General features: G+C 36.0%; 1 protein-coding gene across 1 annotated transcript; it reads left to right on the top strand.

Moving 5' to 3' along the window:
- The first annotated feature begins 31 nt into the window (after window positions 1-31).
- Window positions 32-13,867, top strand: LOC124169126 (protein O-mannosyltransferase 1). Its single transcript, XM_046547626.1, has 14 exons — window positions 32-279; window positions 392-534; window positions 1,882-2,006; window positions 5,175-5,351; window positions 5,640-5,814; window positions 6,673-6,922; window positions 7,170-7,331; window positions 7,806-8,021; window positions 8,894-9,007; window positions 9,459-9,612; window positions 10,196-10,431; window positions 11,488-11,614; window positions 12,848-13,022; window positions 13,351-13,867. Exons 1-14 carry the CDS (start codon window positions 118-120, stop codon window positions 13,538-13,540), a joined length of 2,406 nt encoding a protein of 801 aa, XP_046403582.1. The 5' UTR covers window positions 32-117; the 3' UTR covers window positions 13,541-13,867.
- The last annotated feature ends 1,304 nt before the right edge of the window (window positions 13,868-15,171 follow it).

Here is a 15,171-nt window from a genome sequence, read left to right as displayed (position 1 = left end):
AACACAGCGCTGTTTACCATGAATCCGTGGAGGCTACATTTGGCAACACAAGCGGGAAGACACGTATATTTGTAATGAATAACTGTATTTTTCCCGAGTGCTTGTAGGAAATCCGAAATGGATTCTGAGGTGCGGAATAGAAAGAACATCAAAGAAAGTAAAATAAATAAAAAGAATAGGACTATAAAGTACTTAGACGATGTCGACTCCCCGAAGGCGGAAGATATTCTGAAGAAGGAAGGTGATGAGAACCTATCACACTCAGCTTCTGAGGAGAAGGTGAGAACATTCTGATAATAATGACTGCATTGAAATTATCAGGAGTAATTACGTTTGTCATGCGTGGTAATAATGCTCTGGGCTTAACATTTTCTTCTTCTGTTTTCCATAGCTTCAAAATGGGGAATCCGACGATTTTCCACAGAAAAGGAAACGTTTTAGCATAAACGTTGAGGTCGATTTCCTGTCGCTAGTTCTGTTTTTAAGTGCCTTGATTACTCGATTGTATCGACTTGAGGAGCCTAGCAGTATCGTGTGAGTGTTTACATAGTTATAGTCATATTTTTGGAAGGTTATGATCATGCCATTGTCGAATAGCTGGTTATATTCTGGTGTTATGATTCTCTGGGACACATAATGAGACCGGCTCAGCGTTTTAAATGGTTTACAATATTTTGAATCAACCTTCGTGATCAATGCTCGTGGCAAATAGCCTAGCACCCTTTGATGCTTGATATTCACAGCGAAACAATCTGCAGGGGCAACATTTGTGTTATATTAATAGAGACTGTAAGATAAGTAAGCGGATGATTTCCGGCTGTTCGTAATTTTAAGAAAATGGGAATTGCTGTTTTGAAATGTGTACCATGATGTTATTGTTTTGAAAAGTGTGCATGTTTTGTGATAAAAACTGTGTCATAGAATAAACACTTATTGTCTATGTACTGCAATTACCTTATCATCATTAAAAAGTTTTAGGTTTTTGATCGAGTTTCTAATCCAAATCCTTGAATAGAATGAGTGCATGGCGCAATAAAAAGGACTTGTGTTGTTTGTGGGATGTTCATGTACTCTTGAAGGGTATCTTTCAGTGTTCAATAAAAGGTATTCCACTATCCAAATTCAGATGCCAGTTTAATCCAGTGCACCAATTTTGCTACCGAAGGGTTGCAGCTTCATTTCAAGATTTTGCTGTGATGCTTGGGCAACATTTTAGGTGGTTTCGGAATTTCTCTTTGTTTCATTCACCAAAAGTATAATAATTGCTAGCTGTCAATTTTTTGTTTTTATTCATTAACTTAACATTACTGTGGTTGCGACTCATCAGAGTTTACTGTATGCTACAAAGTCATGTCATTGTTACTGTCACATGAACTAGTGGAGAATGCCTCCTGCCAGTGGCATAGCCAGGAATTTTGTTCAGGAGGGGGTCCAAAACCCGGAGGGAAAATTTTTGAAAAACAGGGTACTAAGTAATGGGTTTAAAAATACTTTTAACCCTTTCATAATCAAAAAAACTTCATTTGTTAAAGAAATATTTTGTAAATTCATGATTTTTCAGTATTTTGTTTTCTTGTATGAAGGAAAATAATTGTTTAATATTTTTGGGGGGCCTGGACCCCTCCTGGCTATGCCACTGCCTCATGCTATCTTTCCATCCCTTTCTCTTCTACCTTACAATATATTCCAATATAAGTTGCATGTAAATTACAGTAGAACCTCGGTTATACGACCCTCACTTAACCGATCTGCCTAAGATACTTTAAAGTTAGAGGATCAAACAAGTCATCATTTAGGTGATACATGACTGCTTTTGTTAAAATAAGAGTGACTACAGCAGACAGTACAGCATCTCTAATAATCTTATTTCCCTCAATACAGTTTTGATGAGCTTCATTATGGGAAATATATTAGCCTCTACATGAAGAGAACCTTCTTCTTTGATTCTCATCCACCCCTTGGAAAGCAGGTGATTGCTTTGGTTGCATATCTTGCTGGCTTTGATGGTAAGTTGGCCTTTATATATCTTCATTGTCCCATCTATAATGTAAGACAGTCAATTTTTAAATGATTGTGAAAACCTTAAATATTGTTCATGCCTTCATGCAATTACTCAAATGCACCCTCAAATAATTCTCTTCATAAAAGTATCTTTGTATCTATGAAGTAACACTGTCAAGCCCTATCTCATTTCTTACTAGCGACTGCTTTAAAAAATGTAGTATGTCCTACAGTATCTTTATGATATTCCATTTAAATACATCACAATGAAATCTTTTTAAACCATAAGAAAATTTCATTCTCATTACTCTGAACACAGACTTCATGAATATGATAAGAATCAAGTGTGCTGAAGCCGAGCTACGAGATCTGAGTCATGTAGAAGATAACTTCTTCTTGTGGTTTTTTAAAGCTTTATTCAAATTGAAAGAACATGGCTATCTTTATGGAAGTTTTAACCTCTCAGTAAAACAGCTGCACTGTTTGGAACGTGAAGTCTTTGTCGTTCAACCTCTGAAGGCTATCTCAAAGAGTTTATACCATCCAGGAAGACAGCTACAGTGCAACCTCGATATAACCACACCCCACAATGCACTAATAAACACTCGCTATAGCGAATTGTCGCTTTACCGGAGGTGGAGCAAATAATAGCCAATATACCTGTTGCGAACAGATATACAGGAACAGGAGTGGTGCGGCGACAGATAAACATCTATCCGATAAACGTAAGCATAAATCCAGACGAAAGGCGATGTTTTTTTGCATCACTAAATTTCCTTACTCAAATAACGACTAACTATTCAAACAATTTATAAGCGCCGCACTGAATAAAAATCATGCAAAGCATTGTTTCGTCAATCATTATATTTATCGAACGACAGTTTACCACATAAATTTGAGACTGAGCACTCCATTAACTTCATTTCTAACAGATCGCTAGCAATTACAGAGGTTAAGGAGTCTTGATGAAAGTCTTCCGGCGGTGAAACCCTCGCTATGGCGAGAGCCAACACCGAAAGGGTCTCGTAAAAACGAATTTTTTAACACGCTTATTATAGGGTCAATTGACGGTGCATCGGCTATCTCTCGTAATAGCGGGGGTGTCGCTATAGCCCGTACTCGCTTTAACGAGGTTCCACTGTATTACATTGGGTTTCTTTTTCATAATATTGTTGGAGCTATCCATTTATGAGCTCCTATTTCACTGCAAGACAGTGATAATATTTGGTCTTTTTTTATGTGATCTCTATACTGATAGAGGATCGAATGCCGGCACGGATATAGCCAGAAAATTTTTCGGGGCTTATGCAGAGGGGAATGCTTTCAGAGGGGTTTGCTCTGAGGAATGGGTGCCTTAGACTGTATCTCTCCAATATTTTTAAGGGGTTTGAAGCCCTTACCCTCTCCTCCCCCTGCTATGGATACAGATTAGATACCCTAAAATTGGTTATTTTAAGCCTTATGGGTTACTATAGTTGTTTATTTTAAACCCAACTGCCATCTCATTGAATACTCCATCTGCACCTTTTATTTCTGTGCCCGTTACACTCTTACATTACCGCCCTTTTAATGGAATCCCCCTTGATTGTGTTACTTGTACAGTGATGAATCTATCACCAGAAACAGTATGAATTACATGTAGAAACATCCAAGAAGGAATTTTTTGAGTGCTCCATTCAAGGATTTAGCTGAGTAAAAGAGTAAGTGAAAAGCTTAGATGGAAAAGAGGGTGAGAAGGGGATAGCAGAGAAAATAAACATGTGAGAAGGATGTCAAGAGAGTGAAATAGGACAGAAATTTTAAAGGATATCAAATGCACCACTACCATTCTGATTACCTACGCAAATTACTTTTGGGGCAAGTGAAATACCTTCACAGCCTTGGTTGCTGGAAAAAGTCTGTATTTGAACTCGCTCCTAAGGGTGCTGTCCTATGAATGCTACTTTTGCTACCAGACGCTACAGATGGAAGTGCTCCGGAGCACTGGTCCATAGGCGCTACGTTTGCTACGAGAATTTCTTTTCGGACCGGTCAGGAGCGAAGTCAAAATGGCGGAAATGAACGAGAGTGGGCAAACTGGGATTATGAAATCGTAGAAATGGTTTTAATTGTGAATTGAGCCAGCTATGGTCATTGAATATTAATAAATATGTTCTAATATAATTTAAATGAATTTTATTTTCCAATATCGAGGTTCCACAAAGTAAAGCAAGAAACTTTGGACCGTATTTCTCACACCTACCCTCCCCTACCCCTTCTAATTGAAACTCATTACCCTAGTAAAGGAAAGAGTAGGTACTCTACCCTTTTCTACTTGAAACATATTAACTTATTATGGCTAACGACTATTATAAAACATTAATCCATTCCATGTGTATCCTATTTTTCTTCAGATTTTAATTTATGGCATGAGTTGATGTGTCGATATATGTTCTTAAAATCCTTTCATGCCCCTTTTAATAATTTTTTGTTGCCTTTTGAATGTAAAGGCTGCTTCCAGAGACATTTGAGTTCATTTTGGGGGAGATACGAGAATGTCTACGGAGAGATAGTGCTTGCTATATATTTATTTAAATCACAATTAAATTTTCATCTATTTACTATGTGCGCCTACTCCGTTACTTCGTAGTCACCTTTATAGGAAAAAGGCGTCCACATTCAGCGTCCAACAAGTGCAACGTGAGTAAACTCTCCATTGCCTCAGTGAATTCCCTTCGAATTTCCGCCAAAAAATGACTCGCTCCTCCGCAGACCCTAGTTTTCACGGGAGCGTCTTGAGCGAGGCAGGAAACGGGTGTATGACATTTGCCGTGACCTCACATCTTAACCTGTAGCGCTCCGTAATGAATAACGGACCACTTGGGAGCTCGTCTGTGGCGCTCCGAAGCATTAGTAGCTTTCAACGGACCACACCCTAAGAGTGAATACCTTCAGAAATGTAGCCAATTTTCTTGCGGAGTTTTAGAGGCTACACAAATTTTGTTGGAACACATACTTGTTTCCCCCCATACTACCGTTAATTTTTCCTTCACTGGTTGACTTAACTTTAATTTTTCTCTACATATTTTCAGGATTAAATTTTTTTTTTTTGCTTTTGGTGGGTGGTGAATTTTTAATATAATCACTCAAATGTTTAAGAACTTTGTGTGCAGTTTCATTTTTTTCAATTTCAGGCCAGTTTAATTTTGATCGAATAGGAAGTGCCTACACTAATTCTGTGCCAGTGTTTGCTTTGAGGCTGGTCCCAGCTCTTTGTGGTAGTCTCATGATCCCCACTGCATATCATGTTATCCTTGAACTTGGATATTCTCAGGGTTGTGCAGCACTTGCAGGTTTTCTTTTCTTATTTGGTAAGTTTTATTTATAATAATGAATGAAAATGAATATTAATTGTGACAAAATGAAAGATTGAAGTTCTGGTGTTACACATAGACATATCATCATGCTAAATATCCTGTATCTTATGAGTAGGCATTTTTAAAACAGTATAGAGGAGTTTTTAGAATATATTTGTTCCTTATAGCGTGGTGAAAGCAAAGCATGTATTTTGTGTTTATCTGAATGTTTTTAGTTGTTATAATTTTAATTAACTTCTGTTATTAATAAGTTATTAACAAGTATCTTGTCCTCATTTTCAGACAATGCTCTTCTTACGCAGTCAAGATTTATTTTGATGGAATCGATGTTACTTTTTCTGGCTCTCCTTGGTGTACTATGCCTATTGAAATTCAGGAGACTGAGTTGTCAACCATTTACACTTAAATGGTGGCTGTGGCTGTTTTTGATGGCTACTTCACTCACTGGCGCATTGTGGTTGGTCATCACCTTCCTATTATCTTTTATGAGTCTTTGTTGTGTTTACGCTCATGAGATCCCCATTCAAGCTTTAGCACGGGTGCCATTGTGTTTACTACTGCACCAAAGTGAAATTGAGCACATGTATGTCTCTTACATAAAAAATTATGACAACTTGATTTTATGCTGCAAAGCTTCTACATATCTTTTTAAGTGCTCAATCTGTTGCTTAGAGGTAATTTTTTTAAAATATAACCAAAGATACGTTTATTTCTCCTCCATTAGGATGGATAATCAAAGCTTTGCCATGTTGATCTGTGTTCTACAATATTCGATACCGCCACTGCATAAATGCTCAACAATTGCCTACCGAATCAAATCTCCTCATCTAGTACTATAAGGGCTATCTAGATTAGTAGATTTGATTCAGTGGGCGATTGTTGAGCGTTTATACAGTGGAGGCATTGTATTATCCCTAAGGAGCTCTATAAATATGCATGTATTTATTGTTTTGTATCTGTGCAGTGGCGTAGCCAGAAATTTCATTCGGGGGGAGGAGGGGTGGTCCAAAACCAGAGGGAAAATTTTTTGAATAATAGGATACTAACTAGAGGATTTTTAACTAATTTTAACATCTTTAATAATTGAAAAAACTTAATTCGTCAAAGAAATCTTTTGAAAATTCATTATTCTTTAATATTTTGTTTTCTTTTGTGAAGCTAAGTATGCAACTGTGTTTGTATATTTTAAGGGGTGGACCCCCTGGACCCTCCCCCTCGCTATGCCACTATGTCTGTGAATCATACATGTTATCTTATTCTGGTTGAAATGAACTATTTATCACTAGTAATTTTATTCTATCATTTTTTCTTTCAGTGTGAAATATGCTGGTATATTCACCTGTATGTTAGGTTTGTCATTAGTAGTGAGAGATTATTGGAGACTCTTGGGAAATAAAAATATTACCAATGGTGCTGCTCTCAAGCATTTTCTCGCTCGTTCATTGGTTGTCCTGGTTTTGCCAATGATATTGTACGTGGGAGTTTTCAGGACGCATCTGTCTATTTTGTCAAGGGCTGGTCCTCATGACAGTGTAATGACTAGTGCTTTCCAGGCTTCACTTGAGGTTAGTGACTGCACCATTTTTTCTCTGTTAATATCTTGGTCGTTTAAAGTTATATTTTTGTAGCCTCGCCATGTTTTATTTTCCTCAGAGTTAGTATGCTATGATTCCATGTAGAATGTTCTGGGAACTCAGTTTTTGCTCTTTTTTTTGCCTTTCTTTACCAAGTCGTCTTGGAATTGGAAGCATTAAAGGAATTTAAAGAAATTTGGTTCTTATGAGGTTCTCCATCATGATTCTCCTTTGACAGGGTGGTCTTGCATCAATCACCAAAGGTCAGCCTCTTGAAGTGGCCCATGGTTCACAGGTGACATTGCGTCACACACATGGGCGTACATGCTGGCTTCATTCTCATGCCCATGTCTACCCGTTGCGTTATCCTGATGATCGGGGCTCATCTCATCAGCAGCAGGTAAGATTTAATATTAGATATGTATATTAATTACTGTGGATGGTGTCATTCGTAAATGATAAATCTTTCTTCCTAAATAGTGAGTGAGTTTCTAATATGCAGGTACATATTAGGTTCAGCTAGTATATACCTAATACATATCAATGCAAAAAAGGATTGTTCATACATAAAATAAAAATAAATAATTCCATAAAAATGGCAAAATATTCCTCTATTGCACCTTAAGTTCACCTGATGTTATGCTTATACATAGAGGCATGAATCTAAATTGCACTAGTGTGAGTGTGACTCCATATATTAGTGATATGTAATTCATTTCATAGCTTGGCAATATTTGCACAGAGCTTAAAAAGATGCCTTTGTTCATCTAAACCTTTCAATCTTTCATTTTTTAAGATTCCATTATTGAGAGCCATCAATTGAATCATGCTTGAACTGAAAGCATTCACCATCTACACTTTCTTGTCTCTCTAGGTGACATGTTATTCATTCAAAGATGTTAACAACTGGTGGATAGTCAAAAGGCCTGAAAAGACAGATTTGGTTGTGTCATCAGCAGCCGTGTCAGTGCATGATTCCATGAAAGTGGATGCTATTCGCCATGGGGATGTAATTCAGCTTATTCATGGAATCACAGGAAGGGCCTTAAACACACATGATGTTGCAGCTCCAATGTCTCCTCAGAACCAAGTAAGTTTATTCAGGAAGTAATAATAATAATAATAATGATAGTAATAATAATACTTCTTTTGTTCTTGAGGACAATTTTTATACAAGTATGGAACGTGTCATTATGCCTATTTACAGGCAGCAAGATAGGGGATGCTATGTAACATAGATGCGTACAATATTTAACAGTAAAATTTTAAAGAACACAAATCAGATAATAATAAATATGCATATGTAAACACAGAGAGTATAAAATATGTTACAGCATTTAAAGGAGCACAAAATAGGAGTGCAAATGACCTAGTTCTCGACGCACCCCTAGAACATATTTCTACTATGAATAAAATAGAACAGTAAAAAATTCATTTTTCATTTGATAGTGAAATGCATTCATCAATGGCATAGCATTGATATTAGCATAGATACTTATGTAATTTTGATTTGAAAATGCTAATGTTATGCACTTCTTTCAAGTACCTAGGTAATGAACTCGTGTATCAGTTTCTTGCCTCAATGAAATTTATGTTCTAATATTAATTGGAATTTTTCTGTGCTTTGATTGACATGACCATTAAAGCCTATTTAAAATTATCATGCAATTTCCTAAATATTATGTGTGGGAAGTCCAATGTTTCCTATTTTCAGTCAGTTTAGTACAATATGAAAGCCTTTTTGGAATTCCTGTGAAAGTGATATTTCCACGGTATACCGATGGTACCTCTTAATAGTCTCATAGTTGGTCAACTGAAGCTGTGTAAGTTCGATGGACGAGCGTAAAGGCAGGTCCTCGCTCAGAAATTTATGTCTGGGAGAATCTTGAATCCAGTGTATTAGCCCTTCAAGATTTTCTTCACTTCCAATTTATGCATGCTGGAATACTTGTTCTATTTCAGGAAGTATCTTGTTATATAGATTACAATGTGTCGATGCCTGCACAGAATTTGTGGAGGGTTGAAATAGTCAACCGTGATCAAGTTGGACCTGTTTGGCATACTATTGAATCCTTGGTAAGTCTAACACATTCTAATATGTTAATGCCTTGATTATGTAAATAATTTATTTACAGTTGCTAAAATATGTATTCAAATTTATACTTGTCGAATTGCCAATGTAATTTTTTTTAAAAGGAAAATTAGATAATGATAAAGTCAATGCATATTGCTGCGAATGTTGGCTGGTTGGCATTACTTTGCTGGTTGTTCAAAGCTCAACAATCATTCTGTAGGTCATATTAAGCATGTTAATTGTACCCTTAGTGTACATTAGTTTACTTCTATTTTTTTCTTATCTTGACCTCATTTAATTAATGATTAAATAATTCCTAGAGTATAGGTCATATATAATGCAAAAAGTTGTTAGCCAACGTTTCGGTTTTAGGGCTTAGTTTTGCAGATATTTGTTTAGTTTACTTCTTGATGTACGCTATGTTGTAGCTTTATTTTATTTTTCCTGAAACAGGTGCAGTTCATTCATGTTAATACCTCCCATGCCTTACGGTTCAGCGGTAAACAACTTCCAGAGTGGGGTTTTAATCAGCATGAAGTTGTTTCTGATAGGAATATTCAGCATGATGATGCTATATGGAATGTTGAAGAGCATCGTTATACTCAGAGTAAGAAAAGGACCATATTTTTATTTTCTTTACCATATTTAGATGTCTCTTTTATTATAGAGCGACAAAGTAGGGTTTTTCACTCCGACAGTGACTTAGTAAGCATGACCTCTGCCTCATATACCACTGTGTGGACTTCTGATGTCAACAATTCCTTCTTCGGTAAAACCCATCCTGAAGTTTGCTCTGAGAAAATGGCATGGTGATGTAACTGGCTAACACACCTGACCAGCAATTGGATGATCCGGGTTCGAATCCCGGCTTAGTCAAATATTTTTTCAAGGCAAACTTCATCCCTTGGTGTATTTAACTTTGCACTCGTGCGCGTGACTGCATACAAAACAGATTGTTTCATGCTTGCATCGTACTTGACAAATTGAATATGTATCACATATCTACTATTTTTGTACAAAAATTGAAATGAAGCTGGAAAAACAATTGAATAGTTACTCCTTGTGACATCTGTCATTACTCTTTTTTGATGTTCCATAATTTTTGTTGATGTCCTCAGCTTTTTTTTTTTTTTTTTTGAGAAAAGACTGAATTTCTGCGAGATTAAGTCTGTATTGTGTTTGATTTCCAGGTGAAGATAAGAAAGACAGGGAAAAAGAATTAGTTAATGCAGAAATGATTCCTCTCCGACCCACACGCCTGTCTTTCTGGGAGAAATTTTCTGAGCTGCAATGGAAAATGTTGTTCACTGCTAGTGGTGGGGCTGGTGGGACAGACACAGTTCAGAATCATATGTATAGCAGCAGTCCTCTTGATTGGCCATTTATGGCTACAGGAATTGCTTATTGGGTCAGCTCAGACAGTAACGTGAGTATTTATTAACAGTCATGATCATTTGATTTCCAAGGAAGGTAATAGTAGGAATTCATGTCCATATGTGCTTTAAGTTGTACCATTATGTGCCTTGTTTAACACGTACTCCAGAACTTTATATTAGATAAATTTTAAAGTTATTTGTCTTAGAAAGTTCTTTTTCATTATTACTCGCCTAATGTTGAGGCAAATTTACTAAAATGATGAAACATTGAAACTGTGGTAATAAGTTAAGAGAGGACATTTCCATATGGAGGGCCTCATCAATGTCATCATCAGTCAGCAATGCTAAGATCGATCTGAAACAGCTCTCCATTACTCTCTCCTATCCTTTAGCTGTTTCATTGCAATGTATTTCTTCCCATTTTACATCCTCTATAGCTTGTCTCATGAAAGTTATTCGGGGCCATCCTATACCCTTCTTTTTTTTTACCTGTCCTTCTATGATTGCTTCATCAGGCCCGTCATGCCCCAGAATGTGGACAACTAAGTTGTTCCGTCTTCTCCGTCACTTAAAGTGTTTAGAAGAATTCTCTTTTCTCCCACTTCTCAGCACTTCCTCATTACTTTGACATTTACATTTTTATATACAGTCTTTATGAACGAGTGCTTTGCAATTGATACACATTATCATGCAAATTTTAAAAAATTCTTACTAGAAATTAGATAAATTGAATAAGGAAAGTTTGTGTGAACACTGATTAAATATTTTGCATGTCCTTCACATAATTATGATAAGTTTGTTTTAATATTCGAACACTATTATCATTAGAAAAGGTAGATTCTGAGAGGATCCAAGAAATCCAGCCACTTCTAATAAAAAAATAATCATTAAATAAGGTTTAAAAAGAAGTGATTACTTAAATTCTAATGTTGCTCAAAATGTGGTGTTGAAAATATGCTATGTATATTTTGTCTTTGTGCAATTATTTTTTGCCAGCATAGTAGCTTTCATACTTGATCATTTAAAATGAATATTTAAGTATTTATTAAAAATAAATAGGTGTTCCCTGTTGGTCAATTAATCGATGGAAAGAAATTTTTTTTCAGGCTCAAGTTCATCTTCTTGGCAATGTAGTTATTTGGTATTCTGGGACAGTCAGCGTGGTTGTGTACAGTACACTGCTGGTATTTTATCTTCTTCGGCAGAGAAGGAAATGTTATGACATTTCAGAGGGTAAGATTTTAATAGTCATCATACTATCTCTTGTGATAAATTTCATCATTCTTGAAGGCTGTATTCTTTCTACTTACTGTACTTTATTACTGTATTTAATTCCTTGCTATATTGTATTCTGCATTAAATTCTATTCTATAATAATTCTCCTTTGCAGTTTTGTTTGGGATTTAAAGTGAAGGATTGTTTAGAGCAGGGGTCATCAACCTTTTTTAATGCAGGGGCCAAAAATTGATTTTTCATCATCTGGAGGGCAGCAATGCTCCACGTCACCTTACCACCACATCAATAAAATAAAAAAAAACATGTGAATCAAAGTGCAATAATTTTTATTGGTTAAAAAGTTCAATCGATCAATTCAATTTTGAATGTTAAATTTTGACTAATGTGTCGGTATAAATTTTACTATATTGTGTGGCGCGATGTATTATTTTCTTTAGCCTCTGGGAGCTACAAGAAATTTGCTGGCGGGCCGTGGGTTGAAGACTTTTGGTTTATAGATTGCTTATGAATTTTTATGTAAGATGCAACATCACTGCCTTGAGCAAAAGTTTTGTAAAGAATTTTAGAGAGTGTCGTGGATAAAGAAACACTCCCTATCTATCCCTATCCCTCGAAAATTCTAGACTTGGCCCCTTACCTCATGGGAATTTCCTCTAAGGAGTGGATGTAGGGAAAGCTGTTAGTTGTGGTGGGGAATATCCATGTATCAAAATTAGGGGTTGCTTGTAGTTTTTCTTAATCAATTTGGAGGAATAGGTGAAATACGTATACTGTCAGATTTATAGCATTCATGGGACCAATTATGTTGATATCGGTATGAGTGATTTTTATGTGAACGTTTCATTCCAGAAACATAAAAAAATGTCACATTTATTTTTTTAAACTGTCCCTTGTATGTTAAGGTTTGAAGCTGCTGTGATTGATTGTTAACTTGTAATTGACTGCATCATTTTCCAGTTATTCATGATTAACACACCATTTACAAAACTAGTATCTTCATAGTTGACAAAGTTTAGATGTGTACATCATGCTGGAGGAAATTAAGATCTGCTGGCCTGATGATTTGTATCCCAATTATAAGTTAATTCAGATTTTATCTGTGCAATACTTGGATTGCTACTGTGTTCATTTTATGAAATGCCAGTTTGATTGCCAAAGGAGATTTAGCATTAGTTGTTGATTAGTTGTGCTTTTGTTTTGAATGCATTAATATGATTTTAACTTTTTCAGATGCATGGAAGAAATTTTTGATGACTGGAGAGGTTCTTCTTGGTGGTTATCTCCTTCACTATGTGCCCTACTTCTTCACTGAGAAAACGCTTTTTCTGCATAGTTACTTCCCAGCCCTTGTTTTTAAAATACTTCTTACAGCTGCTCTAATTGAGCATCTCCATAGTATAATTACGTAAGTAAAGCTTAATGATTTTTACTCAGTACACTCTAATATACTATTATATGTAATTGTATTTATTTCTATTAATTATTATGCTCTTTATTTTGTTCTGGAGAAATCATATTCTGTGGTGGAACACAAATACTTTATCTGGTGCATTGGGTGGTGATTAATTGCCTCCTGCACAAGTTCATCTATTTGTATTCATCACTTCAAAAAGATCATTTTTGTCTGTGACATCTTTAATGTTAAGGAGAGCAAGAATGATATTTTAGATGAATAGAATTGGTTGATGATTAGACTTTTAACATTATTTGAACATACTTTTATCTCTTTTCAGGGAATCACGAAGGTGGAGGGTATTTGGATTGATGATATTTTGGATATCTGCTTTTTCGTGGCTTGTTTTCATAATTGTTGTTTTTCGCAAATTCTCTGTCTTTTGCTATGGAAATACTCCATTAACTGCAAATGACATTCTTAATCTTCGTTGGAGGGAATCCTGGGATTTTATTGTTCATAGGCAGTGAATGTCATGACACAGTACTGGGAATGTTAAGTACTTTCTCACCATTCACATCACATTAGATTTTTTGCTTTATTTTTATAAATCAAAAAAATTTGTGCAGTTTCAAGGAAGGTCATTTATTCACAGTGCTCCCAGTATTACTAATGTTTATTTTCTGTTTATGCATTACATTTTTAACATCACTTTCTTGTAAGCAGCAGTTGTTGGCTGTTGAAGTTCAATTTCTGGACAGCAGCAAATGTCATAAAGTTATTGCAATATACTATTTTGTATTTACTGTATATTTTGGTGCATATATGTACTGATAAAATTATTAATATTTTTTTTACCAGATTGTTAGATTTTTATACATTTTTTTAGTTATCCAGTGCTCTCGTAGCTCTGAAGGAAATAATATCAACACTATAATTAGTTGATATCCTGAGTACATAATTTGATGGCCTTTGGTTCATCTTTTTTTGTGTGGGTGTTGTCATAATACTAGAATACATAAAACTAGATGCTGTTCTTGTATGAAAGTAATGAATTTATTAGCAGTTCTACACCTCTTTATTGTAATATAGCATCTGGTTTTGTGCAAGAATAAGCTGACTTTGATGGAAGATTTTCATTTAGTTGTTTACTCATTAATCATCATAAATATCCACTTAGATTGACAAAATTATACCTGTTATCATGAATGCTCTAATACTTGTGGATACTGTCATCAATAATCCCCCTTAAAGATCATTATATGAACGATTTTCCCAGAAATTACAAGGGGGCAGCCACCCCCTCTTCTTAATGAGCCACTGGGTATGTGCTTGGAATGCGTTTGACAAATGTCTTTGAGGTCTTTGAATGACTCCAGTTTTTTCTTCTTGTGCCTTAGACAATGCAGTGACATATGGAAATTTAGTCCCCTCATCTTTTCCCTTTTTCCTCCTGATTTACTGTGTATACAGCAGACTCCCAATTATCCGGCTGCGGTTTATCCGGGTTGCAGATTATCCATGCATGATTTTCACTCTTGCTCAATTTTTTCCATGATCTTTAAAAAAAAATTCGATGCAGAATCATCAGAATTACTGCATTAATGCGAGGATAAACTGGGATTATTATTTCTGTTAGAACCCCCTTCGTAAAATGGAAGCAATCGCGCACTAGCTGTGTTCACGGGAGCACCGTGTTCCTGTTTTCCAAGCCTCGACGTACGCGACTGCGCTCCGTGATCATGGATACACGTCCCCCAGTACTTGCAACCCGGAAAACTTGTGCGAGACGCGACTACGTAGCGTGGTGCCTGACAGTGTAGTTTCCAACATTGAGCAGTGGTTTTGAAGCATTCCTGCAAGCCACTTTTCTGTAACCGTGATCGCACAGTCACGGATGTGTAGTTTTCAAAACCATTCCTTACTTGGAGCATTAATAATACGAGTACAACCATGTTATCGCTGCTAAAAAGATCGCGAACTTGCAAAGAAAGGTCTCATTGAGGCAGGAAGCCCTCTAAAATAACAGAACATCTCCATAAATAATAATATATTGTTTGTTTTAAGTAAATTAAGAACATTGCGAGACATTCAAGTGAAAGTTTGGGTTATCTGTGTTTTCTGATTATTCGTGCCGTCTCTCCCCATCATTAGCCCGGAT

This window comes from Ischnura elegans, chromosome 12 (assembly GCF_921293095.1).
Source record: "Ischnura elegans chromosome 12, ioIscEleg1.1, whole genome shotgun sequence".
NCBI lineage: Eukaryota > Metazoa > Arthropoda > Insecta > Odonata > Coenagrionidae > Ischnura > Ischnura elegans.
The sequence above is the reverse complement of the archived record's forward strand: the minus strand, read 5'-3'. Positions and strand labels throughout refer to the sequence as shown.